General features: G+C 38.4%; 1 protein-coding gene across 1 annotated transcript in view; it reads right to left on the bottom strand.

Moving 5' to 3' along the window:
* The window catches only part of sgtb (small glutamine rich tetratricopeptide repeat co-chaperone beta), a 29569-nt gene extending 2917 nt beyond the window's left edge, over positions 1–26652 (bottom strand). Inside the window, exons 1-11 of the mRNA XM_067432803.1 lie at positions 26564–26652; positions 24715–24830; positions 8800–8903; positions 8592–8667; positions 8305–8404; positions 8105–8209; positions 4078–4216; positions 3826–3888; positions 1473–1510; positions 504–587; positions 164–284 (exon numbers count right to left, since the gene is read on the bottom strand). Of these exons, the coding sequence (XP_067288904.1) occupies positions 173–284; positions 504–587; positions 1473–1510; positions 3826–3888; positions 4078–4216; positions 8105–8209; positions 8305–8404; positions 8592–8667; positions 8800–8903; positions 24715–24830; positions 26564–26646 (1020 nt within the window). The 5' untranslated portion in view covers positions 26647–26652 and the 3' untranslated portion in view covers positions 164–172. The remainder of the gene's footprint in view (positions 1–163; positions 285–503; positions 588–1472; positions 1511–3825; positions 3889–4077; positions 4217–8104; positions 8210–8304; positions 8405–8591; positions 8668–8799; positions 8904–24714; positions 24831–26563) is intronic.
* Between the last annotated feature and the right edge of the window lie 1296 nt (positions 26653–27948).

Genomic DNA, 27948 nt, shown 5'->3' with positions numbered 1-27948 from the left:
TTTGCTGTAAAGGAAATCCAGCCTAGGTTGGAAATCTCAAACAGTATTGAAACTTGAGACGCCCACATGAGCACCAAAGCACAATGCGTTGCACAATCTCAGCGTTTACTCACATCAGGACTGCATGTAAGTGTATAGTTAGGACGAGTGTGACGTCTCAGACCTGCTGGGATCAGGAGTGTTCCTCTGCGCTGCCGCTGAACGAGCGACTCCGGATGTGGTTCCTCAGCTGTTCGATCAGTTCTGGATTCTGCTGCTGGATCTGCTGGGCGAACTGCTGTCCGCTGAGAGAAACATCAACGAACAGAACACATCTCAAAACACAGTGCCAGAGTATTAGTATCACATCAAAACATCATGCCATGTATGTTGTACTGCTTGGTGCCTCTGGTGCAGCGGTATATTATACACATCACCTCTAAATATCTATGTACCTCATAATTCTTAAAACCTTCAGTGGAACACATGTCAAGTCAATCAAATGTCAAAGAGAAGGTGCTCACGCTTCAATGAGACTGGATATGTCAGATAATCCACCCACTCCTGCCGCAGGTCCCCCCACCGCGTTAGACATCATGCCTGACATGCTGGTTTTGGACAGTTAATCACAAACACACTGTGACATGACATTTTTTAAATATTGCTAACTTACAGTTAAGAGTCATCTGTTGAAGTATTAGCTGTTTGAAGAAAAAAAAACTAGCGTGTGTCCCTAGCGTGAGAACAAACCTCATAGTTAGGGTATAAAAGGTTATTTTTAAAATGTAATTCACTACAGAGTACAAAATACATGCTTTAGTAAAATAATTTGTACTGTGTTTCGCTAAATTACACAAGTTGGTGTACTTGGTACTTTGTACTTGGACTTGGATTTTTCCACGATATTCAATCAAAAAATCCATACAATCTTAGATTATAAGATAATGTGTAAACCTTTTGAATTGAATGAACAGGGTTGTAATAATTTTGTCTTTTCAGAAACATGTAGTTATTAGCTTCTGAAGGCCAGTACTAAATGAAAAAAGTATGATCCTTAAACATAAAAAAGAAAAATGCACACATCATCCTATTCTTAATGCATTGTTTCATCAAAGCTTGTTTCCGCCACGAAATATAAAAATAAACAAGGTATATGTAATGTTTTATCTCACAATTCTGACATTTTTTTCATATTCTGCAAGGGGTATGAAACTTATGAGCAGAAATGTATCTTAAAGGATGTGTCAGGGCTGCTTGTATTGCAGTGTCAGAGTCTGAGAATCACCAAACGCTGTTCACACAATTTGCCCGTTACAGTTTACATTAATATTAAAATTAGATAAATACATTTAAATTCTAAGTAATCACTTTGGAAATCTAAAATACTTTTCAAATGTAACTGTAATTTGATTACCACCCAATTCAAATGTAACTGTAAATGTTCATTTGGAAGGTATGCCACAAACGTGCAGAGTTGATTTATTTAAACTTACAGTTGTTGCACCTGCTGGTTTTGCATCACACTGGCAGCCTATAATGCGAAAGAGAAAGTGTTTGAGTGGATACAAACATCAAATCTAAAGATCACATGACAGTGACATTGGGTGATTTCTGACTTTTAGTCACTGTCTGTTAGCTAGCTGTTTGTTGCCAGTTTTTTAAAGCTTTTATTAAAGAATGCATCAAATGAATCAAAAGTGACAGTATTTCTGTTCAGTAAATGCTGTTCTTTTTAACTTTCATCAAAGAATCCTGAAAAAAAACATATAATGGGTTTCCATAAAAATACGAAGCAGCACAACTGTTTACAACATTGATAATAATCAGAACTGTTTCTTGAGCATGAAATCAGCATGTTAGAATGATTTCTGAAGGATAATGTGACTGTAGACTGGAGGAATGATGCTAAAAATCAGCTTTGATCACAGGAATAAATTACATTTTACAATATATCCAATCAGAAAACATTAGAATCCAAATAGTTTCTTTCATTTTATTAATATTTCTAATATTTATAACAGATTTTTCTTGATCCAATAAATGCAGCCTTGGTGAGTGTAAGAGACTCTTTAAAAAAATAAAAAACAGACAGACAGACCTCAAACTTTTAAACGGTAGTGTATGCACTTCCTTGAAAATGGGCCAACGTATTTAGAACTGTTTGTCTGATCGAATGCTCTGCACAGTATACACGCTATATTCTGCAGAGTACTTCTGTGAGGTAATGCCAAACCAAACATAGCCATAGGCTCTTTAAATAGCATAATCAATGCCTATAGACACTAATCCCTCATACACTATATTGCCAAAACTATTGCAACACCCTTCCAAATCACTGAATTCAAGTGTTCACACTCCTAAAACTTGTGGAAAGAAGAGTTGAAGCTGTTATAACTGCAAAGGGTGGGCCAACACCATATTAAACCCTAAGGATTAAGAATGGGATATCATTAAAGTTCACGTGCATGTAAAGGCAGATGTCACTAAACTTTTGGCAATATAGTGTATAAGGGATTAGTGTCTATAGGCATTACAGGGTTAGTTCACCCAAAAATGAAAATTATTTCATTAATTCCTCACCCTCATGTCGTTGGACACCCATAAGACCTTTGTTCATCTTCGGAACACAAATGAAGATATTTTTGTTGAAAGCTGATGGCTGAGAAAGGCTTCAGAAAGGCCTCCATTGTCATTCAGTACATTCACACTGACCCACTCACAAGACCCATAAAGGCACTAAAGACGTCGATACAAAGTCCATCTCACTACAGTGGCTGTACAATCATTTTACAATGCGAAGAAAATAGTTATTGTGCGCACAAAAATCAAAATAACGACTTTATCCACCAAGTTATTGACGTGAACTCGGCGCATGCGCGAGAATATGACACAGCTCCACTGTTCGAATACATGACCCGGAAGAGGAGGAGCGCCGCTATCACGTGAGTTCCAGGTGAGTTTACGTCAGAGATCTAAACGGAAGACCATATCTTGGCGGAGTGGGTCAGTGGGAATGTACTGAATGCCAATGGAGGCCTTTCTGAAGCCTTTCTCAGCCATCAGCTTTCAACAAAAAATATCTTCATTTGTGTTCCGAAGATAAACAAAGGTGTTACGGGTGTCCAACGACATGAGGGTGAGTAATTCATTAAATTATTTTCATTTTTTGGTGAACTAACCCTTTAATTATGCTATTTAAAGAGCCTATGGCTATGTTTGGTGTGGCATTACCGCACAGTACTTCTCTGCAGAATATAGCGTGTGTACTGTGCAGAGCATTTGATCAGACAAACAGTTCATAAATACGTTGGCCCATTTTCAAGGAAGTGCATAAACTACCGTTTAACAGTTTGTCTGTCTGTCTGTTTTTTAAAGAGTCTCTTACGCTCACCAAGGCTGCATTTATTGGATCAAGAAAAACATGTTCTGAAATATTAATAAAATGAAAGTAACTAAATGGATTCTAATGTTTTCTAATTGGATATATTGTAAAATGTAATTTATTCCTGTAATCACAGCTGAATTTTTAGCATCATTCCAATATAGTGTATCTTCCTTGAGTTCCTCCTTCCTTTACACTAACGTAGTCACACCCTGCATTAGATTTTGTACATTTAGGTCTTAAGTCTGGGAGTTCTTTTTACGAAAGTGTCCCAATTTCTAGACTGCTGCAGTGTGCTAGAAACCACACACTCACCCTGAGTCTGATTCCACTGACTGGCCTTTAACTACCTGGGAAGGCATGGGCTGCATTCCAGACAGATGAAAGGGGTCGCAGGGTCCATTTATGACCCATTTCATAAATAATATTAACAGAGAAATGCAAAACCACATACTTGCACATACCATGCTAATGAAAGCGGGGTTATTGATGAGGCTGGCCATGTCAAACCCCAGTCCTGTGGCCGTCTGTGAGAACACAACATGTAAAAGCTAATGTTAGGAGTTATTACTGGCTAGTTCTCATATTTAATTACTCAACCGGGATACTCAATATACTGAACATTCATTAAAAACTAAGATAGACTGGAGTTCTTTATAAGGTGGATCAAATTGCAATGTAATGCTCTACATATGACAGCAGCTTCTTCTACTCACAGGACTGGACGCTTCTTTGTGTTTCTGCTCTGCAATCTTAAGGTTGGATTTGTAGGTGTCGTTTTCAGGATCTAACACCAGAGCTTTATTAAAATAGGATATCGCTTCTGGATACTTGCTCATGGAAGTTAGTGCCAATCTATAATTATAAAGATATTAAAGAAGATAAACGATTAAAGTGCGGTCATTTTGTAAATTAATAACTGTAACATACTGGTTACTTTTAAAATATTTCAGATTAACTTTTAAAACCTGCTGTATAACAGTAGGGATGTGAATCAAAATGAATGTTGTCATTCTGTTTTTAATTCTGACCCATACTAGTTCAATAATGATTTCTTAGTATGTTTGAGGAATTGACCTCTCTTCAATAATTGTTCCTAACATTATATTACACAGAAAAACAGTACAGTGGTAACCAAAAATTCAAGACTTGGGGATAACTCATGAGATTTCTATATTAATAATACTCATGAGACTGATTAATTTAATACTCATGAGACTGATTGATTTAATACTCATGAGACTGATTTATTTAATACTCATGAGACTGATTCATTTAATACTCATGAGACTGATTCATTTAATACTCATGAGACTGAGATTAATTTAATACTCATGAGACTGATTGATTTAATACTCATGAGACTGATTGATTTAATACTCATGAGACTGATTGATTTAACACTCATGAGACTGATTGATTTAATACCCATGAGACTGATTGATTTAATACTCATGAGACTGATTCATTCAATACTCATGAGACTGATTCATTTAATACTCATGAGACTGATTAATTTAATATTCATGAGACCGATTAATTTAATACTCATGAGACCGATTAATTTGATACTCATGAGACTGATTGATTTAATACTCATGAGACTGATTGATTTAATACTCATGAGACTGATTAATTTAATACTCATGAGACTGATTGATTTAATACTCCTGAGACTGATTCATTTAATACTCATGAGACTGATTCATTTAATACTCATGAGACAGATTCATTCAATACTCATGAGACTGAGATTAATTTAATACTCATGAGACTGATTAATTGAATACTCATGAGACTGAGATTAATATAATACTCATGAGACAGATTGATTTAATACTCATGAGACTGAGATTAATATAATACTCATGAGACAGATTGATTTAATACTCATGAGACAGATTGATTTAATACTCATGAGACTGATTAATTTAATACTCATGAGACTGATTAATTTAATACTCATGAGACTGATTCATTTAATACTCATGAGACTGATTCATTTAATACTCATGAGACTGATTCATTTCATACTCATGAGACTGATTCATTTAATACTCATGAGACTGATTCATTTAATACACATGAGACTGATTCATTTAATACTCATGAGACTGATTCATTTAATACTCATGAGACTGATTCATTTAATACTCATGAGACCGATTAATTTAATACTCATGAGACTGATTGATTTAATACTCATGAGACAGATTGATTTAATACTCATGAGACTGAGATTAATATAATACTCATGAGACAGATTGATTTAATACTCATGAGACTGATTCATTTAATACTCATGAGACTGATTCATTTAATACTCATGAGACTGATTCATTTAATACACATGAGACTGATTAATTTAATACTCATGACACTGATTCATTTAATAATCATGAGACTGATTCATTTAATACTCATGAGACTGATTCATTTAATACTCATGAGACTGATTCATTTAATACTCATGAGACTGATTCATTTAATACTCATGACACTGATTCATTTAATACCCATGAGACTGATTCATTTAATACTTATGTGACTGATTTGTGTAATACTCATTAAACTGATTCATCTGATGCTCCTCAAACTGATTTATTTAATGCTCATGACACTGATTAATTTAATATTATTGAGACTGATTCATTTAATACTCATGAGACTGATTCATTTAATACTCATGAGACTGATTCATTTAATACTCATGAGACTGATTCATTTAATACACATGAGACTGATTCATTTAATACTCATGAGACTGATTCATTTAATACTCATGAGACTGATTCATTTAATACTCATGAGACCGATTAATTTAATACTCATGAGACTGATTGATTTAATACTCATGAGACAGATTGATTTAATACTCATGAGACTGAGATTAATATAATACTCATGAGACAGATTGATTTAATACTCATGACACAGATTGATTTAATACTCATGAGACTGATTAGTTTAATACTCATGAGACTGATTCATTTAATACTCATGAGACTGATTCATTTAATACTCATGACACTGATTCATTTAATACTCATGAGACTGATTCATTTAATACTCATGAGACTGATTCATTTAATACTCATGAGACTGATTCATTTAATACTCATGAGACTGATTCATTTAATACTCATGAGACTGATTCATTTAATACTCATGACACTGATTCATTTAATACCCATGAGACTGATTCATTTAATACTTATGTGACTGATTTGTGTAATACTCATTAAACTGATTCATCTGATGCTCCTCAAACTGATTTATTTAATGCTCATGACACTGATTAATTTAATATTAATGAGACTGATTCATTTAATACTAATGAGGCTGATTCACTTAATGCTTATGAAACTGATTTATTTAAAACTCATGGTACTGATTGATTTAATGCTCATGGCACTGATTCATTTAATGCTCATGACACCGATTAATTTAATGCTCATGACACTGAATCATTTAATGCTCATGACACTGATTCATTTAATGCTCATGACACCGATTCATTTAATGCTCATGAGACTGATTCATTTAATACTCATGAGACTGATTCATTTAATACTCATGAGACTGATTCATTTAATACTCATGAGACTGATTAATTTAATACTCATGACACTGATTCATTTAATACCCATGAGACTGATTCATTTAATACTTATGTGACTGATTTGTGTAATACTCATTAAACTGATTCATCTGATGCTCCTCAATCTAATTTATTTAATGCTCATGACACTGATTAATTTAATATTAATGAGACTGATTCATTTAATACTAATGTGGCTGATTCACTTAATGCTTATGAAACTGATTTATTTAAAACTCATGGTACTGATTGATTTAATGCTCATGGCACTGATTCATTTAATGCTCATGACACCGATTCATTTAATGCTCATGACACTGAATCATTTAATGCTCATGACACTGATTCATTTAATGCTCATGACACCGATTCATTTAATGCTCATGAAACTGAATCATTTAATGCTCATGACACCGATTCATTTAATGCTCATGACACTGAATCATTTAATGCTCATGACACTGATTCATTTAATGCTCATGACACCGATTCATTTAATGCTCATGACACTGAATCATTTAATACTCATGACACTGAATCATTTAATGCTCATGACACTGAATCATTTAATGCTCATGACAACGATTCATTTAATGCTAACTTATGAAACTTTGAAAATGCTCATTGTAAGTTCATGTCATCTTAGGTCCATTTACTTATATTAACAGGATTGAAATGAACATAAACTAAGATTAATAAATGCTTAAGAAATATTTTTTATTTTAGTTCATGTTAACTTATGTAGTTAAGTAATGTTAGCAAATGAAAACTTATTGTAAAGTGTTACCCATTAATGCTAAAACAAAACTTGGCTGTTTCAAATCATAAATTAAACTAATATTGAAAGGATGGTTATTATTAGGGTTATTTTAGTATTATTTATATAATATTATAGTATTTACTAATATTTTAAATACATTTTTATTTTTAATTAATAATACTTCAAAGTTTTTAAGTTTACTGTTTTATAATATTTATAATATTATCAAGTTATATTCTATTATAAATAATAATTATATAATATTAGTTTTATTTTATTCCAGCCTTATTTAAATTATGGAGGGGGGGTCTAACAGTTTAATTTAAGCTTCAGTTACAATAACAACACTGATGGTTATACCAAAATAATTAAAACATCTCACCCCATTCTGCCATAAGCTTTACTGTATGAAGGGTCAATCGCAATCGCTCGTTCACAGTCACCTGTAGCCTCTGTGTAGTTTCCAAGTTTACTATGTGCCGCAGCCCTGAAAGAGAACAATCCAAGAGAGTCAACACCAAACCTCAACACATCCGTCTTTAAGAGCGACACATTCCCACAGTGTGAAATCAAAGCGTTCACCTGTTACAGTAATAAACTGCGTTTCTTTGGTCCAGCTCAATGGCTTTTGTATAACAGTCCACAGCACTGCTATAATTCTCCTCTTTCATGTGGTTATTCCCTAATAAAGAAACACAAAAGCATTTGAGGATTGGGAATAAATGATGCATTATTGATCATATTTTTATTTGCAACACACAGGAAAAAATGTGATGACCGAACGATGCCGTTTAGTTATACATAATGCATCCTGTGATACAATTCTGACAGTGTTTTAAAACCAAATACAGTAGGAAAGGTTGACATGCCCTCATTTTTAAGCTGCTCGGCTCTCTCGATGTCCTCTTGAGATGGAAACGTCTCAGGTAACGTAACAATATCATTCTGTAAACAACAATTAGACAAGAAACTTTGGGAAAATGTGTCTAAAATCGTGCTTGCTTGATAATATACTTAATAAGAACAACAGTAATCAAAATAATGACAGAAAAACATATTTGTGTAAAATGTAGTTACTTTGAGGAGAGAGTTGAGGAATATCTCTCTCAGTGGCTGAGGGGCGGCAAGATGGCAGTCACTGGAGCTGATCTTGAATGTGGTCTCGAGACACTGTATGGCAACTGTAAATAGAGAATAATGCATTGCTATTTTTAATTTTGTACAATTGTGTTATGTTGGGGGGGGGGGGAAATCATATGCTGCACCTGTAATTACATATTCCAATGCTGATATGGTGTGTTTCTTCAACAATGGGCACCATTATGTCCCACCAGCACCATTTATTTAAATAAATTTGAAATTTGAAATTTAATAATAGTATATGTATTATTATGTAAATATGGGAGTACAAAGAAAAGATTTCCAGTGTTTTCTTAAGTGTATTTGTGCATTTTAATAGCTACAACACACTCAAAAAAAAATTGGAACAGAGGCATATTTCCAACTGTTTCACATCACTGTCACAGGGTGTTTTGGTCTTGGGTTCATGTTTCTTGTTTTTGAGTTTAGGTGCATCTCAATCAGCTCCCTAGTTCAGTAGTAAGGGCCCTGATCGGGGAATTAGCCCATTGACTTGTGTCCTGATCAGTGCCCTGACTACTGAACTAGGGAGCTGATTGAGACGCACCCATAATCATGTTCACAGTCATGCTTTGTCTTGCACTTCATGTGATCCTACCATGTGCTCCTTTGTCTTGTGCTCCCATGCCATATTGTCATTGGTTTATTGGTTGATCATTGTTCACAGGTGTGTCTTGTCTAGTCCTTCAGTATCTTTGTGTATTTATGCTGCCTTCACTTGCTATCGGAAGTTTCCTACTTCCCAGTTCAGAAGTCGTGATTACGAGCTTGTTGTGTTCAGGTGCTTTGTTTTCGGAAAGAATGGAGGACGCCAGGTTCATACTTTTGTGCGTCTTTGGAAAATGTTATTTTAACACTATAACCATTTCAGTCATTTCCCGGTCCCAGAAACTCATAGAATCACTGGCAAACATAGCAGCACAACACGAAAGCATATTGTTTATAATCACATTCACAATAAAGGCATAATGTAGACAATAAAGGCTGCTTAAAGACTAAAATGGCAGTAGTTTTCAGCTATACATGATCCTATTGTATAGCTACTTTTACCACAATATCCAGATAGTCAGCTTGCTCACTATTCTGAAATAATGGTCAACTAGATGCGATTTTCAATGTGTTTAAAATACACAATATGCTTCAAATGATTATTAATTTATGTAAATATGTACTACTTTAACGACAAGACAATTAAATTGTTGTGAAAAAAACACCTACTAAAACACCTGCCACAGCAGAAATTCGTCTCCCACCTGCCATTTTTAACGGTTTTGCCACGCCCATCTCGGGAACTTGGGTATCAAAATTATATCCGAACTTCCCAGTGGTAAACAGGGCGTTCATGTGCAATTTTTACCTCGAAAACTCGTATTAACGATAATTCCGATAGCACGTGAAGGCAGCATTAAGCCCTCATGCTAGCCATAGTCTTTGTCTGTTATTGAATGTGTAACCACTGTTGGTGAATGGTTCAGTTAAGTCTGTTTATGTCTAGTCAAGTTTGTTTAAATCAAGTCAAGTTTAGTTAAGTCATGTCTTTTGTTTGTTTAAGGTAAGTCTTTGTTTTATGTTGTGGATTTTGTTTTATGTTACAGTTTAATAAAGAACTGCACTTGGGTTCTCAACCTTGCCTCTGCAGTGGATAAGTGTAACAATCACCTTTCCTTTTAATTACATTTTTTAATAGTTTGGGAATTGAGAATACAAATTTTTGCTGTAATGACGTAGTTCAGGGAAGAAGGAGACGGGAACCGGTGAGCGTTCAACATAACTTTAATATAAAAATAAACAGTTACACTTTATTTTGATAGTCCACTTTAGACATTCTACTAACTATAAGTAACTTTGCAGCTACATGTCAGCTAACTCTCCTTAGAGTATTAGTAGACTGTCAGTAGACTGGTAGGTTATGGTTAGGTGTTAGGGTTCGGGTTAGTAGAATAAATTGAATTGTAGTTGCCAATTTACTTATAGTCAGTAGAATGTCTGTTGGGGGACCAACAAAATAAAGTTTTAGTAAATATTAATCAGACAGTCTACAAATACTCTAATTACAGTTAGCTGACATGTAGTTGCAAAGTTACTTATAGTCAGTAGAATGTCTAAAGTGGACTATCAAAATAAAGTGTTACCAAATTAACAAAACAAATGTAAAGTGGCAGCCCCTCACGAACGACTGCTGCATATAAACATAAAACATAAAACACAACATAAATAGGCTTGGGGCCTCATTTATGAAACTTTGTGTAGGAATTACGTCAGAAGTGCACGCACAGAAATATTCAGATTTATAAAACCATGCACGCACATCCTACAAAGTTTTCCCTTAATAAATCACAATCAATACTAAATCTAGCGCAGCTTTTGCGGCTTCATTTAACGCCCATAGTTGTCCACAAATAGTCTGTGAAACGCCCACAAGTTAATATTCATCGATTGTGAAATCATGGCAAACACAAAGAGAAAGTCAAAAAAACATAACTTCACTCAATTTGAAGTAGAAGTTATCGTAGGTGAGGTGGAAAAGAGGAGAAAAATGTTTAGAGGCCACAGTGTGGGCATTACTAATCCAAAAAAAGCACTTGAGTGGCAAAAGGTTGCAGACGCCGTAAATGTTGGAGCCTCACAACCTCGGACTGTGGCCGAAGAAAATTAAAAAAAGAAATGGTCAAAATCAAGGCAAAAAAGCATCTAGTGCTCCATCGCCAGAGTGTGTCTACCACGGGTGGGGGAAAGGGGACACACCGGAGCTGACCCCTCTTGAGGAGAATTTCTTATTTTCTTTCTGAATATTTGAGACATACATACGTTATTTTATCAAAAATAAAACAAACTAAAGACATAAGCATGAATTGCATTATTCCGTAGCTGATGAAGAATTTTTTACTATGAAAACAACTTTCTCCAGTGGACAATTCATCCATCCATCCATCCATCCATCCATCCATCCATCCATCTATCCATCCATCCATCTATCTACAGTCATAGTCAAAATTGTTGGTACCCCTGGTAAATATGATCAAATGTGGCTGTAAAAATATTATCTGCATTGTTTATCCTTTTGATCTTTTATTTAAAAAAAAATCACACAAATTCCAACCTTTCATTTAAGTAAAATAATTGACAATGGGGGGTAAATCACATTATGAAATAAATGCTTTTCTCTAAAACACATTGGCCACAATTGTTGGTACCCCTAGAATTTTAAATAAGTAAAATATCTCTGAAGTATATTTACATTAATATTTACATTTTTTAGCACACCCAGGTGACAAGGAACATGAAATTGTCCAGCTAGGAAGTCTTGTTTCACAGGAGAATAAATATAAGGAGGCATAAAAGCCTAATTCCCTTAATCATTTATCACAATGAGTGAAACCAAAAAATATAGTTCTGATGTGCAGCAAAAGATTGTTGAGCTTCACAAAATAGAAAGAGGCTGTAGGAAAATAGCTAAAGCATTGAAGATCCCCATTTCTACCAACAGGGCAATAATTAAGAAGCTCCAATTAACTAAAGATGTTATAAATCTGCCTGAAAGAGGACGTGTGTGTATATTGTCCTAATGCACGGCGAGGAGGAACGTTTGAGTGCACAAAGACTCTCCAAGGATCACAGATGGACAATCGCAGATATTAGTTTAGTCTTGGGGTCAGAAAGCCTAAAAAAAATTCAAACAACCCCTACATCACCACATGTTGTTTGGGAGGGATTTAAAAAAAATGCTAATATTTAAATACCATAAACTCTTTGCTTGACTTGGAATATATAGTTATATCAACCTAAAAACTGAACATCAACAACATACAGGTAAACAAAGACTCCTGAACTAGGAGTGGACGATTATTTTTGTTATTTTAATGTATCTTTGTCATTAAAAATAAGAACTAAAACAGTAGTCTTCACATGAATTAAATATACACTGATACATGATGAAGCTACAAAGGTTATTCCGCCAAGAGCACAGTGATTTTCTCTTGTTCTTCTGTTGTTTGACAGACAGCGGCATCTTTACTGTCACTTTAAGAGCTAATGCACGGATCCTATTGACACGCATTCGGTTTCTTTCCTCAACTGATATCCTTCACTTAAAGCATAACCGACTGAGTTTACATGAATATCTGTCTAGACAGTCATTGTGACATAACTGTGTGTGTTGACAGTTTTGAGTGTGTGACAAGAAACGAAACAGAACTGAAGGGATCACACACTTTCCGAGAGGCGGCTTGTGTGCACGTTTCGGTGTGTGTGTCAGACTTGTTGAAGTTGTTTTTCACAAGTTATTGCCTTTAATATCTCTTTTTAACGCCAAGCAAGTCACATAAGTGAAGTTAATAAACGTAATTTCGGGAGGAGTACGCCCATCTAATCTTTCAATTAATACCAAGGTATAAAACCAGCAGCTTACCTCTTCCCCTTTTTTGGTTCCTGAAGCATTTGGCCTGCCCAACTCTGCTTGACTGGCTGCGCTGCTCATTTCACCTGTTGATCTCCAGACCGCCGGTCTCTCCGCTCCACATAACAACTCGCCCAAGAAAACCTCTCTCTTCTTCCATCTAGAATCATAACGGGGCTCGGTCGATCCTCATCGCGATGCATCGAGGCCTTCATCATCATCAACATCATCCTCTTCAGCAGTAACGTTAAGCCTCGTACCTCCTGCTGAGGAGTCCGTCGACGCGCTCAGGCGTTATCCAGCGCGGGTTTTCCATTTCACCCAGAGGAATTCAAAAGCGCAACTTCACGATCTGCTCGTGTGTTTTCACCAAAACTCTCTCTCACGCCGCATTCAGCGTTCTCGCAGCAACACGCAAACATCAACACAAACAACTGCACAATATATACGGTCCGTTTCAGTGTCAGCCGGCAGCCGCAGCTGCCTACGCTTTCACGTCCGCCCCTTAATTCGGCCGGCACTATCGCGGCCGCAGACATTAGTTCCGCGTCTGCTCGCAATAGTTCCACGGCCTCTTCGACTGTTACCTTTCACCCTCCCACAGGTAAGTATAGCTTCTTCTGTTCTTCTTTCCACGCTTCATATATTTCTGTGCTTTCTGGCTTTTATTCTCTGTTAAATCAAGAAAAGCTATATAATAGATTTTATTTATAATAGATTTTATTTATAATAGATTTTATTTATAATGCACTTTTCATTCCGAAGAATCTCAAAGTGCAACAAGGGGGGGGGGGATAACAACAAAAAATGAATAACAAGTGAAAATATAGAATACTACAAACAATCAACCAACACAGAAAACAGAACAGAAACAGAGCTGATGGTGAACAGAAACAGAGCTGATGGTGAACAGAAACAGAGCTGATGGTGAACAGAAACAGAGCTGATGGTGGACAGAAAACAGCTGATGGTGGAAGTCTCTGTTAGCTCCGCAGCACACTGTGGTCCACTCCATGTTTCAGATTTCTCCCAGCGGCAGTGTCCCGATGACATCGCCGAGGCACGACAGCTGAAGACCAGATGATGGGTCTTCTTCATGATGATTCAAACGATGGGGATCGCTGCAGCACCATGCAAGAGGCAGAACATTCCTCCGGGCACTTCTGTGGACACACCGGGGCCGGCGCAGATGTCGCTCCACGGTCGCAATGCAGGACGGAACAGCGGCGCAGCCGAGAAGCAGAACATCCCAACATCATGCCGGACGCCGCCGACGAGAGCCCGGATGACGCTAGCCCGGTGCAAACTTCAGCCACCATGCAGCTTAAGCCCAAGGGAGACCACCAGTGAGCACCCGCGGCAAGAAACATCAAATGTCCTCCAAACCAGAAACCAACCGCAGCAATTCAAACGTAAACATTAGAGAAGCGGTTGAAAACGGCGAAACGACGAACAACGACCTCTCAGTGGCTGCCAGCAATCAGCAACAGTCCCAATTGTAGCTCTGACTGTTAGACTAGTCACAAACATAAGGAAATAAAATAAAATGTAAATCTAATAGTACATTAACATGATTTGTTGTGGGTGGAGAAGCGGCGAACAGACAACGCCAGCGTCCTCTCCCCCACGTTCTCCTCTCCCCCACGTTCAATATATAATAAATAAATATAATAAATTTCTCCTCTGCTATTGGAGCAGGCCCAAAGCGTGAGGCTGCCTCCGCAAACGGTCCTGCCCCCCCTCCCTTAATTTCTTCTCTGCTATAGGTGCAGACCCAAAGCGTGAGGCTGCCTCCGCAAACGGTCCTGCCCCCCCCCCTTAATTTCTCCTCTGCTATAGGTGCAGACCCAAAGCGTGAGGCTGCCTCCGCAAACGGTCCTGCCCTCCCCCCCTTAATTTCTTCTCTGCTATAGGTGCAGGCCCAAAGCGTGAGGCTGCCTCCGCAAACGGTCCTGCCCTCCCCCCCTTAATTTCTTCTCTGCTATAGGTGCAGACCCAAAGCGTGAGGCTGCCTCCGCAAACGGTCCTGCCCTCCCCCCCCCCTTTAATTTCTTCTCTGCTATAGGTGCAGACCCAAAAGCGTGAGGCTGCCTCCGCAAACGGTTCTGCCCCCCCCCTAATTTCTCCAACCTTATTCCATCCAGCTTCTGCTTCCTCTACAGTTTATTGCCTCCTTCTCAGCTGCATTGCTCTTACAGTTCCTACTACATCATTGCTATGGATCCATCTCCTGTCCCCACCAAGCCTCCGCGCCTCAATCACCCCAGGTGGTTGGTCCCAGTATAGCTCATAAGCCCCGCCCCTCCGTGGTTTCTAATGGATACGAGTTGAACTAAACAATCAAATTACACTTTATATTTTCCAAGATGTTTTCTGTCTTTTAAGGCAGTTTTATCACTATGATTTTATTTCAAGTATTTGTTTTAAATAAGTTTAGCTTCGTTAGTTGTTTGACGCTATAAAGTTGTCACTGAGTAACCAGCAGACTTTTTCAGGAGAAGAGTGTTTTAAGAGAGTTTTTATCTTAATTTCTATATTTCCCAGATTTTGGCATAAATATTAAGAGCATTAGCCCGAAGGTGGACACCGTTCCAACCCCAGCATTGCAATCCTACTGGACAACTTGGAGAGCTTTTTCAAACAATTCCTACAACCAACTTGTTTTCCCAAATTCTCCCTCTTTTTCAAATTTTGATGTCATACAAGATGTCCACCCAATCTAGTACCATCAAAGTCTATCTCGGCTGCTTTAAATTTCTAATCTACAACCATCCATCCGACCATCTATGATCTCTAAGTTTTAAACAAGAACACCATCCGTTTCCTCATCAAAAGCAATAAACGGATCAATTTAAAAACTGCCTTTTCATTCCTATCTTCAATCTCCCGACACCCATCCAGCAATATCAATATCTTTCCTTCTCCCTTGCCACAGGGAGGTGCTGATCTCCTCACTTCTCGACCCGCTGTTTTCTGATGAGAACAACCTTCCTGTCACCAGGCAGTGAAGTTCATTTAAAAGCTTCAGCAGATCCCCACCAACTCTGGTAATTAGGCTTACTTATATTCACCTCACTTCTTCCGCAATGGAGCAGACACCACCGCAGGCCAAAAAGACTGCCACACCATCAATTAAACTATTGGGTTGGTGGTCCTCAGAGGCCTTTCGATTTTACTTTGTTCGGACCTCAGCCTCATCAAACAAGCCATCTTCGCTTGACGCTGCAGTGCTCTGCCAATTTGATACTGCTGCTGCAGTATTTGGATTTACTAGATATCACCATTGTAGTCCTTCACTTAATGCCACAGTCCCTCGCTTGATGCTCCAGGGCTTCGCTTGCCACTACAGTGCTCCTCCAGTTTAATGCTGCCACTGCAGTGCCCTTATTATTTAATGCTGCCACTGCAGTGATCCGTCTTTTTTGACGCTGCCGCTGCAGTGCTCCTCCTATTTGATGCTGCCGCTGCATTGCTCCTCCAGTTTAATGCTGCTGCTGCAGTGCTCCTCCTATTTGATACTGCCACTGCAGTTCTCCTCCTATTTGATGCTGCCTCTGCAGTGCTCCTCCTATTTTGATGCTACAGTGCTCCTCCAGTTTAATGCTGCCACTGCAGTGCCCTTACTATTTAATGCTGCCACTGCAGTGCTCCTACTAGTTAATGCTGCCACTGCAGTGATCTGTCATTTTGCCGCCGCTGCAGTGCTCCTCCTATTTGATGCTGCCGCTGCGTTGCTCCTCCAGTTTGATGCTGCCGCTGCAGTGCTCCTCCTATTTCGATGCTACAGTGCTCCGCCACTTTGACACTGCCGCTGCAGTGCTCCTCTTATTAGATGCTGCCGCTATAGTGCTCTTCCAGTTTAATGCTGCCACTTGCAGGGCTCCTCCCTTTTAATGCTGCTGCAGTGCTCCTCCAGTTTAATACTGCCACTGCAGTTCTCCTCCTATTTGATGCTGCAGTTTTCCTCCTATTTGATTCTGCCACTTCAGTTCTCCTCCTATTTTATGCTGCCGCTGCAGTGTTCCTCCTATTTTGATGCTAAAGTGCTCCTCCATTTTGATACTGCCGCTGCAGTGCTCCGCCATTTTTACACTGCCAATGCAGTTCTCCTCTTATATTGATGCTGCAGTTTTCCTGCTATTTGTTTCTGCCACTGCAGTTCTCCTCCTATTTGATGCTGCCGTTGCAGTGTTCCTCCTATTTTGATGCTACAGTGCTCCTCCTTTTGACACTGTCGCTGCAGTGCTCCTTCTATTTGATGCTGCCGCTACAGTGCTCCTCCAGTTTCATGCTGCCACTCCAGGGCTCCTACTTTTTAATGCTGCTGCTGCAATGTTCCGCAATTTGACGCTGCTGCAGTGCTCCACCAATTTGATGCTGCAGTTCTCCTCCAGTTTAATGCTGCCACTGCAGTGCACCTCCTATTTAATACTGCCACTGCAGTGCACCTCCTATTTAATACTGCCGCTGCAGTGTTCCTCCTATTTAATGCTGCCTCTGCTGTGCTACTCCTATTTGATGCTGCCACTGCAGTGCTCCTCCTTTTTCGATACTGCAGTGAGCCGCAATTCGATACCGCCGCTGCGATGCTCCTCCAATTTTATGCTGCCGCTGCACTGCTCCTCCATTTTTGATGCAGCCCCTCCAGTGCTGCACAATTTGATACTGCCACTGCAGTGCTCCACCATTTGATGCAGCCGCTGCAGTGCTTCGCAGTTCGATGCCGCAGTGCTCCGCAATTTGATTCTGCCACTGCAGTGCTGCGCCAATTTTATGCTGCAGTGCTTCTCCTATTTGATGCTGCTACTGCAGTACTTCGCTATTTTGTGACTTCCGCTGCAATCCTTTGCTTGATACTGCCGCTGCAGTGCCCAGTGCTCCACAATTTAATATTGCCACTGTAGTGCTCCTCCAATTTGATGCAGCCGCTGTAGTGCTTCTCAATTTGATACTGCCACTGCAGTGCTTCGTTATTTGTGACTGCCATTGCCATGCTTTGCTTGATACTGCCGCTGCAGTGCCCCGCTAATTTGAGACCGCTGCTACAGTGCCCTGCCAATTTGAGACTGCCGCAGCAGTGCCCCGCCAATTCGAGACTGCCGCTGCAGTGCCCCGCCAATTCGAGACTGCCGCTGCAGTGCCCCGCCAATTCGAGACTGCCGCTGCAGTGCCCCGCCAATTCTAGACTGCCGCTGCAGTGCCCCGCCATCTTGAGACTGCCGCTGCAGTGCCCTGCCATCTTGAGACTGCCGCTGCAGTGTTTTGCTCAATGCTGCTGCATTGCCCCGACATTTTGAGACTGCCGCTGCAGTGCCTCACCATTTTGAGACTGCCGCCCCAGTGCCCCGCCAATTTAAGAAATGCTGCAGTTCCCCGCCAGTTTGAGACTGCCGCTGCAGTGCCCTGCCATCTTAAGACTGCCGCTGCAGTGCCGCGCCATCTTGAGACTGCCGCTGCAGTGCCCCGCCATCTTGAGACTGCCGCTGCAGTGCCCTGCCATCTTGAGACTGCCGCTGCAGTGTTTTGCTCAATGCTGCTGCATTGCCCCGACATTTTGAGACTGCCGCTGCAGTGCCTCACCATTTTGAGACTGCCGCCCCAGTGCCCCGCCAATTTAAGAAATGCTGCAGTTCCCCGCCAGTTTGAGAATGCTGCTGCAGTGCTTTGCTTGAAGCTGCTGCAGTGCCCCACTAATTTGAGAATGCTGGAGGCTGCTGCAGTTCCCCGCCAGTTTGAGAATGCTGCTGCAGTGCTTTGCTTGAAGCTGCTGCAGTGCCCCGCCAGTTTGAGAATACTGCTGCAGTGCTTTGCTCGATGCTGCTGCAGTGCGCCGCCATTTTGAGAATGCTGCTGCAGTGCTTTGCTTGAAGCTGCTGCAGTGCCCCACCAATTCGAGAATGTTGGAGGCAGCTGCAGTGCCCCGCCAGTTTGAGAATGCTGTCACAGTGCTTTGCTCGATGCTGCTGCAGTGCCCCGCCATTTTGAGACTGCCGCTGCAGTGCCCTGCCAATTTGGGAAAGCTGCTGCAGTGCCCCACCATTTGAGAGTACTGCTGCTGTGCCCCGCCAATTTGAGAATGTTGCTGCAGCGCTTTGCTTGATGCTGCTGCAGTGCCCTGTCAATTAGAGAATGTTGCTGCAGTGCTTTGCTTGATGCTGCTGCAGCGTCTCGCCAATTCGAGAATGTTGCTGCAGTGCTCTGCTTGATGCTGCTGCAACCCCTCACCTATTTCATAAACTGCCACAGCAGTTACCTACCTCAGTACTGCTACAGTGCCATCTTCCATTCAGTCTATTTAACAATTTTGGGGGGTCTTCTGGAATAATTATGCAGACTCCTCCCGTAATCATGAGCTGTTCAAATTTCCATGATTCTTGCTTGCTGTCTATTTCTGCATTATGTTTTTGGGGGGCAATCGGAGCTCGGGTAGAATATCCTCTCCGAGCCCCTCTATAGCAGACAGCAAGCCAAATCTGTTTACCACTTTCACTAAGATTATATGGGCACACAAACTCGTGAAGTGAAGTTAATAAACGTAATTTCGGGAGGAGTACGCCCATCTAATCTTTCAATTAATACCAAGGTATAAAACCAGCAGCTTACCTCTTCCCCTTTTTTGGTTCCTGAAGCATCCCTCCTCCTCCCCTGCTCCTCCTTTTGTACACCACATTGGTGGTGGTTGAGGAGAGATCCCTGACATGAGTGTAAAGCGCTTTGGGTGTACAGTAGTACATATGAAAGCGCTATATAAATGACTCATTCATTCATTCATTATTTTATTCATTCAATTTGCCTGTTATAGGGGGGCAATCGGAGCTCGGGTAGAATATCCTCTCCGAGCCCCTCTATAGCAGACAGCAAGCCAAATCTGTTTACCACTTTCACTAAGATTATATGGGCACACAAACTCGTGAAGTAACAGTCGTGTGCCCAGTGTATTCTCTGCTATACGCATCAGCCTTAAACGTACACTTTTCACAATGTTGACGTAGCCCATTAAAATCATTCAGATATTGAATGCCGTTGCGATATGCATATTGCGATATGTACATTTACGATATTTCGATATTTCCAATATATTGCACAGCCCTTGTCTGGATGGTTCCTTTCATCTTCAGAACCAAGAACTCAATGTCTTTTTTACCAAAAACAAGCTGAAACTTGGACCACAGCACACATTTCCACTGTGTTTTGTATAATCTGAGATGAGCTCAGGCCCAGAGAACTTGGCAGCATCTCTGCATTGAACAGATGTAAAGCTTTCTCCTTGCGTAACAGAGATTCAAGTTGCATTTCTTGATGCAGCAACAGATTGTGTAAAGCGACAAAAGTTTTCCAAAGTACTCCCGAGCCCATGTGGCTATATTTAACACAGTAGTATGATGGTTTCTCATGCAATGTCATCTGAGGGCTCAAAGGTCAAGCACATACAACAGAGTTAATGCCTTGCCCTATGCTGACTAAGATTTCTCTTGATTCCCTGGGTAGATGGTGAAAGACCTCAATTCTTTGCAATCTTGCATTGAGAAATGTTATTTTTGAATTGTTTAACAATTCTCCCAAGATATTTGGCACAAATGGATGAGCCATGACCCATCTTTGCTTCCAAAGACAGAGAAGCTCCTTTTACACCTAATCACAATACCCTCACCTATTACCAGTTCACCTACTTATTGTGGACCGTTTCAAAACAGTTTAACTTGGATATTCTATAATCTTTTCACTTTTATGTTGCCTCTCACCTAAACTTTTTTGGAGTGTATTGCATCAATGAAAATCAAATTGTGTTAAATATTTACAAAATACAATTAATTTGATCAGTGGAAACATTGGGGGTAAAAATGTTACATTTTAATGTTAAAAATGCTGTGTACTTGTGTCAGTTAAATAAAGGTTAAAGACAAATAAAGGGTTACTTCAATTGTTTAGTTTTGTATTTAAATTGGGTCAAATTGGGTCAAAGGTGAAAAAAATATTTGTGTATACAAAGCCATATGCTAAATCGCTAAAGTAACCCTTTAACTCAAGCAAAAATAATAACAATAGTCCCGCCTTCTAAAATAAAAGAGTGAATCGCTGATTGGTAAAGCCATTGTGTCACTGCAGGTGCCGTTAGAAATTCTGGTTCCCATAGAAAGCCGAGACTTGTCCTTAGGACTGCACATGCCCATTGGCTCGTCTAGCCAGAAAAATAAGCTCATGTTTGTTGTCGACTTAAAATATGTTATTTATTTGACAAGCAGTTTTTGAAATTCCAGGATTCCCCTCTTCAAACAGATAGGACTTGGTCTTTGCCAATATGGCTGCAGAGTGAACAGACTTTCCTTATCACTTTTTATCCAGCCGTCCAATCAGAGTGGAGAAGGGGCAGGACAAATACAACACGACCAACCGCCACATTCTGCTTGTACAACGTCAACAGATGACAACAACCAGAATAATAATAGAACTAAATTATTTAAAGGTGCCCTAGAATGAAAAATTGAAGTGAAATAATAAGAGTTCAGTACATGGACATCACATACTGTGAGTCTCAAACACCATTGCCTTCTACTTCTTATGTAAATCTCGTAAATCAAAAACACCACGGAAAAATAAGTGCTTCTCAACATAACGCCAACCATGACGCAATCGTTGGGGATAATTTATATGCACGCCCCCAACATTTGCATATGTCCGAACATGTTCATTGTCAGGCGGAACTGACAGAGCAAATCATCGGGACTGTAGGTTAACAAGCTTCACTGGAGGATAGCAAAAACAGCAGCTCTAATGGACACACGTCATGTTCCAGGCTGTGCAGGAGATATGAGGACTTTTTTACCCTTCCCACAGATAAAAAATTTCAACAATCATGGTTGAGGTTTATTATAATCGGATACCACAACAATTTAATTCAAAATCGTTCATTTGTTCGGCCCATTTCAAGCAAGCTTCACTCAGCGTCTTAAACTGAAGAAAGGGGCAATTACAACTGTATTCCTGCAAGCAGTAAGTTGTGATTTATCCACTTATTGACTGTTTAAACAATTTCTGATTAAATTCAAAGTTTCTTAGAGAGAAAGCATTGTCTAGATAATGCAAGATGCTAGTACAGTAACAATAGGAAACACCAAGTACCATAGCAAACTAAATAGTGTGTCTAATGACAAAGGTTAATATTATTTTGTATTACAAAATACAACCGTAGATACATACAGATCGTTCACTCGATCCTTCTAGCAAACGTCACCTTTTCCACCATATTATAAGTTAAAACGATAGTAATTTGACAAGGCTATTATAGTAAAAAAAAAAAAAAAATATATATATATATATATATATATATATATATATATATATATATATATATATATTTATATTTTTGAGAACTTTAGTATGATGTTTTTAAATGCTTGTATTTCAGAGTACATCACAGTCACTGCGTAGCCTACATTGTGACTAACGTTATATAAACATGCAATATCGTTGACTAAAAAAAACGAGTTTAAAATCACTGTGTGGCAAGCAGCGGGGCAAGGGACCGTGAGAGCGGGCCGGTGACGAGTGCTAATGAGTGCCAGCTGCGCGCCACACCGGTCTCATCTTGCGGCCGAGTGATGGGAGCATAAAAGGAGAAGCGAAGGCAGCGAATGGCGTGAGAGGACCAGGCCTTGATTTTATGTTATGTTTTGTTTACGTTCTGTTGTGTGTATGCGGGCAGTCGTCCGTGAGGGGCTGTCCGCGTTATGTGTGTGCGTTTACGGTTTACTTTCGTTTTGTTTATTAATTTTGAATTAAACGTCTGTTGAATGTTCGCCGGTTCCCATCTCCTTCCTTCCATCAAAGAACCCCGTTACACACTGGTTTTGGTTTTGTCTGAGGGAATGAAGAGTGGTGGTTGCCGGATTTCTGTCATTTAAATCCCCCAAACAGAGCTTTTCTGTGAAAAGAAGCTCTCTTGCGCCCCGATGATCTGAAAACACCAATAAACAACAACTGAACTGCTGTGTGCTGTGAGCTGCTGAAATAAGCCAATCAGAGCAGAGCTTAACATTAATATTCATGACTCTTCCAAATAAGGCAGAAACAGAGCATTACATCCTAGGGACAATTTCTAGGCTTGTAAATGGACCTGTAAAACTGTATCTGGACAATTTTTGCCCTTAAATAAGCCACATACCCTCTATGTAGATATCAGAGAACAATTTAACATATTGTTTCAACTCATTCTAGGGTACCTTTGAAACAAGAGCCAAAGCAAATAGTTTATATTGTATTGAAATTTTTTTATATAAAAACAATACAGAAACTATCTGTGAAATCAGATACTAGTAACACTACCGTGGATATTCCATATTATAGCAAGCAAAGCGTTTCAACTGAAAAAATAAAATAAAAAATAAAATGTAGTGTCTATTCACAACAAGTGCATATAGCGTGACTTTTTGGCAAGTGCTATTCGCACTAGCTCCGCCTAACAATGCCTAGCTGTGCCAAACAACAAACATTTTAAAAAACGCCTGTAATTTGATGTCTTCAGTGGCACATTCAGTAAAGCGTATGGCTAATGGATCATTGTTTTGTCACAATCAACATGGGTTTGAATCTGCCTTTTGCAGAGCTTCCTCTTCTCTCTTTCCACATCACATCACATCAGATAGGCATTTATTTTCAATAAAATTAGGAAAATGTTCTAAATGTGGAAATAAAGTGCCTAAAAAAATGTTTATTTCTAATAAAAGCATTTACTGGGCAGGGTTAGGGGTAGGTGTAGGGAGGGCTTTTAGTGTTCCTTTAAGGTAGCATCCATTTAATAATTTTAATTAAAATAATAATTTACACTGTTATTATTGCATCCTGTTAATGTACAACAATACTGAGGTGCAAAGATCTGTCAAAATAATAAAGTATAAGTTACATGTAATTAGTACTATTTATATTGCAAAGAACTGCTTCTTTTGTATGGTGTAAATAGAATATATCACTATTTTCACTTAGTGAATTGCATCTACAGCTATTTGCCCTTAGTGTAAATATTATCTAAGAAAATATGTTATTTTCACTGCCAGGTTGCAGCCAATACTTGGTGTAAATAGTATATATCGCTATTTGCACTTAGTGTAAATAGCAACTAGATTATATTTACAATTAGTGTAAATAGCCACTTTCAAAAAAAAAACAAAAAACAAAAAAAAAAAAACAAACCTGCTGCACTGCCAAAACGCTTTCAAGCGCCCACAGCAAAGGCATTTTCAGCAGGCTAAAAGTGCTTGGTGGTCTTTTTTACAATTTACAAAATGGCTACATTTTTGTCTATCTGATATATCAGGCCGATATATCACGTCAGTAAAAAGACAGTAAAATAGTTTGCTGTAGTGACTTTCAGAAAGTCCTTTTGTCCAGAATCTGAACAGCCAGGCCAAGAGTAAAAAAGGCCAGTCACTTTAAATGTTTTAAACATGTGGGTGACCTACCTTCCAGGCTTTCCTGTTCATCTGAATTCAGCGAGCCACAGTGTGTCTGATCTCTTAGGAACTGCACGATAGAATATGCCAAGCGCTTTTCCACTGCCATTTTGTCTGGGAGAAACCTGAGGAAAGATTTGTTGAAAAAGGTCCCTTTCAATAGATTCAGACATTAGAGGAAAGGTGGCATGGATCATGGGTCAGTTGTAAGCGATATAACAAGAGACTGTACTGACAACATTTTCCACTTTCAAAATATTCAATAAAACAGAAAATGTGTACATTTAGCTTGTGACATCATCTTATTATTCTAAACATATTTAGACACATAATTAGGGGTGGGAATCGAAAAACCGATTCCAATTCTGTAATTGGATACTTCAAGGCCCACTGAAGTGCCTTATAACGCACAGCATTATTCAATATGTTGATGTAATTTACATTTATTTTCCAATGTGTAAACAAGTAACCAATTTCAGGTGCAGCTTCAGCATCTATTTATAATGTAGAGGGTGGGACACTTCAGATTCTAGAGAACATTTGATTGGACAGAAAATCTGATGGGAAGCTGAAGTGCAGAGTGATCTCATCAAAATTATTGATCCATATTGGCGGAAGTGAGAGACTGTAAGTTTTTAATGCTTATATCTTCTAAATACAAATTCTGTCATTGTTTTATATAACATGGCTAACATATTTATTCTAATAGTAAAAAAATAAATAAATAAAAAACAGGTCAGGGTTTGGATATTTGTAATAAAAATGAAAGTTTTGTTTCCAGTGTGCACATTTTAATGTAATTTCAAACAATTTTCAAGCACAAGAAGAAATGAAAGACAACGCAAAAACGTTTTCTTTGCGCATACATCCAATCCTTGCGCACAAGCTCTCCTATAGTGCACAATATTGAATTGAGTTCTCGTAAGTCTTTTTGCACTTGAATGCACAAATACACACATTATGTCAAAATAATCTCAACACAGTCTTAACCAGAGAGTTGAGGAAGAAAAACATGTGTATCCTGCATGAGGTCTTAAAGTGACAGCAGCCAAATAAACCTGCTGCTGTTTGTCATTAACGTTAATCAAACAACAAAAGAAAATCACACATTGATCTTGACTGAATAACTTTTGTAACTTTAATAAAGATTAATCTATGCAGATCTATTGCTAATTTGTTTATTTGTTCTTATATTGTTACTGTTTACTTGGCTTTAGTAATATTTTACATTTAATATTAGTTGTTTTTACCTTACTGGAATCAAAACTAGTAATCAATATGCAGAATCGGAAAAACAATACCCAACCCTACACATAGCGTAATGCTGCATGTTGTTGCAGGGGTTAATTACATAACATTCTTCTATTAATTATTTCATCACTTCCTGCTCATCAAAGCTATATGGTTGTAATCTGGCATATAAAACATTTATGGTCCTATATTGTAGAGTACATGCAATAGAATAGTTTTATGTAACTGTAATACACAGTCTGTTATACATGTCCCTTGATAACAAAAGCCTAAAAACATACTGACAAGGGAATCACAATTCATCCTACAACATGAAATATCATTTAATCTGATGTATACATATTACATAAGAATAAACCTATTGTTAGGTAGATGAGCGGTAGTCTGTGCATCACAGATTGTCTATGTTTACACTGGTTTACACAGATGAGATTGCAGGAGGTTCTGCAATGGCTGAAGACATTCGCAGTTTAATTAACGGACAGAAAGAGAGACCTTTGCGAACGTAAGCCTATTAAACTCTTCTAGACCCCCGCATCTCACATCAGCGCACAATATCAATAACATTATAATCTTGTGGATGCTGTGCGCGCCCCCGCCCACCTACCTGGAGAAAGTGCCCGCAGCGCTCGTTTCAGCCACAGCGTCATGAACACTCGCGTGAGAGTGATGATGCCCAGCACAGCGCATGCGCCGTCTCGCCGGAAATAGCACTGCTGATGGACTACAATGGAGAATTTATTATTAATCCTACTACGTTAAAGGCGTTCATTTAGCTGTCTTTACAAATTATATTTTTTATTCTACCCTTTTTTAAATTACTTTCGAAAAACATCAAACAGGTGGAGGATACAGATCTCTTTAGAACTCTGTAGCCTACACATGTTTTGACCAATTTATACTTTTTTTCTTGTATCTTTCCAAGGTAACATTGCATTACATTATCAAGGTAATTTTAATGCTAAACATTACGTTCTACAGATTACTTTTTCATAATAAGAGATGTTTTTATATTTTTCTTATTTGTAGAAATACAATTAAGCTGTTTAAGTGCGTACAAACTACAACTATATTTCTCTCTCTCTCTCTCTCTCTCTCTCTCTCTCTCCATTAGAATACATTAGAGGACTTGTTTTAGAATTATTAACTCTTAATATTACATTGAAATATTTTAGAGTATATGAACTTTTAATATTTATACTTTTTGTCTATTTAATTTTTCATGTCTATTTTCATGCTTAATTTAATCTATTTCTATTTTCAGTGTTGGATATAATGCAATTTTCCTTTGAAAAAGTAAAGTAAGGGATATAACTCTTAATGTTTCTGTAACTGAATTACAGTTACTTCTGCATTACATTGACTATACAACAATTCTATATAAAACAATAGTGGCTTTAACATCAAAATGTAATGTCTAATGTTTGTTTTTATTGTAACCTCCCTTTAAATACTTTTGTTCAGTTCAAGAATAATTTATGCAATTTTATATGATTTATTTGAAAGAATTAAAAGGGCAGTCGTCTATCCTTGTATTGTTCAACTGGTCGAGGTTGATATGGGATTTAAAAAGTAATTAGTTATATCAATGCAATATGCTACTTTTTAGAGAGTAATATAATTACAGTGTTGACGATGTAATTAGTAGTTAGCAATTAATTAGCATTTTTATTTTTTTATTATTATTATTATTATTATTATTATTATTATTATTATTATTATTATTATTATTATTATTATTATTGGATTAATTTACCCAAAACTGTCATTTTTGAATACAGGGATTAAAAAATTAGAACCAAGTAGAAAAAGAATTTCACTTAAAATTGCGCTTAGACACTGTTAACATGTTTTAATTTAATAAATAAATAAATTGGAACTTTAATAAAAGGACCACTTTAGGGTTGTTGTTCATGTAATCTACATACATGTCACTGTTACCTGTTTAATATTCATAAGCCAATCTTTCGCCACATTCCTTAATTCGCTAGC

This window comes from Pseudorasbora parva, chromosome 23, assembly GCF_024679245.1.
Source record: "Pseudorasbora parva isolate DD20220531a chromosome 23, ASM2467924v1, whole genome shotgun sequence".
Classification (NCBI taxonomy): Eukaryota; Metazoa; Chordata; class Actinopteri; order Cypriniformes; family Gobionidae; genus Pseudorasbora; species Pseudorasbora parva.
Note: the sequence above shows the minus strand (reverse complement) of the source record. Positions and strands in the feature narration are given on the sequence as shown.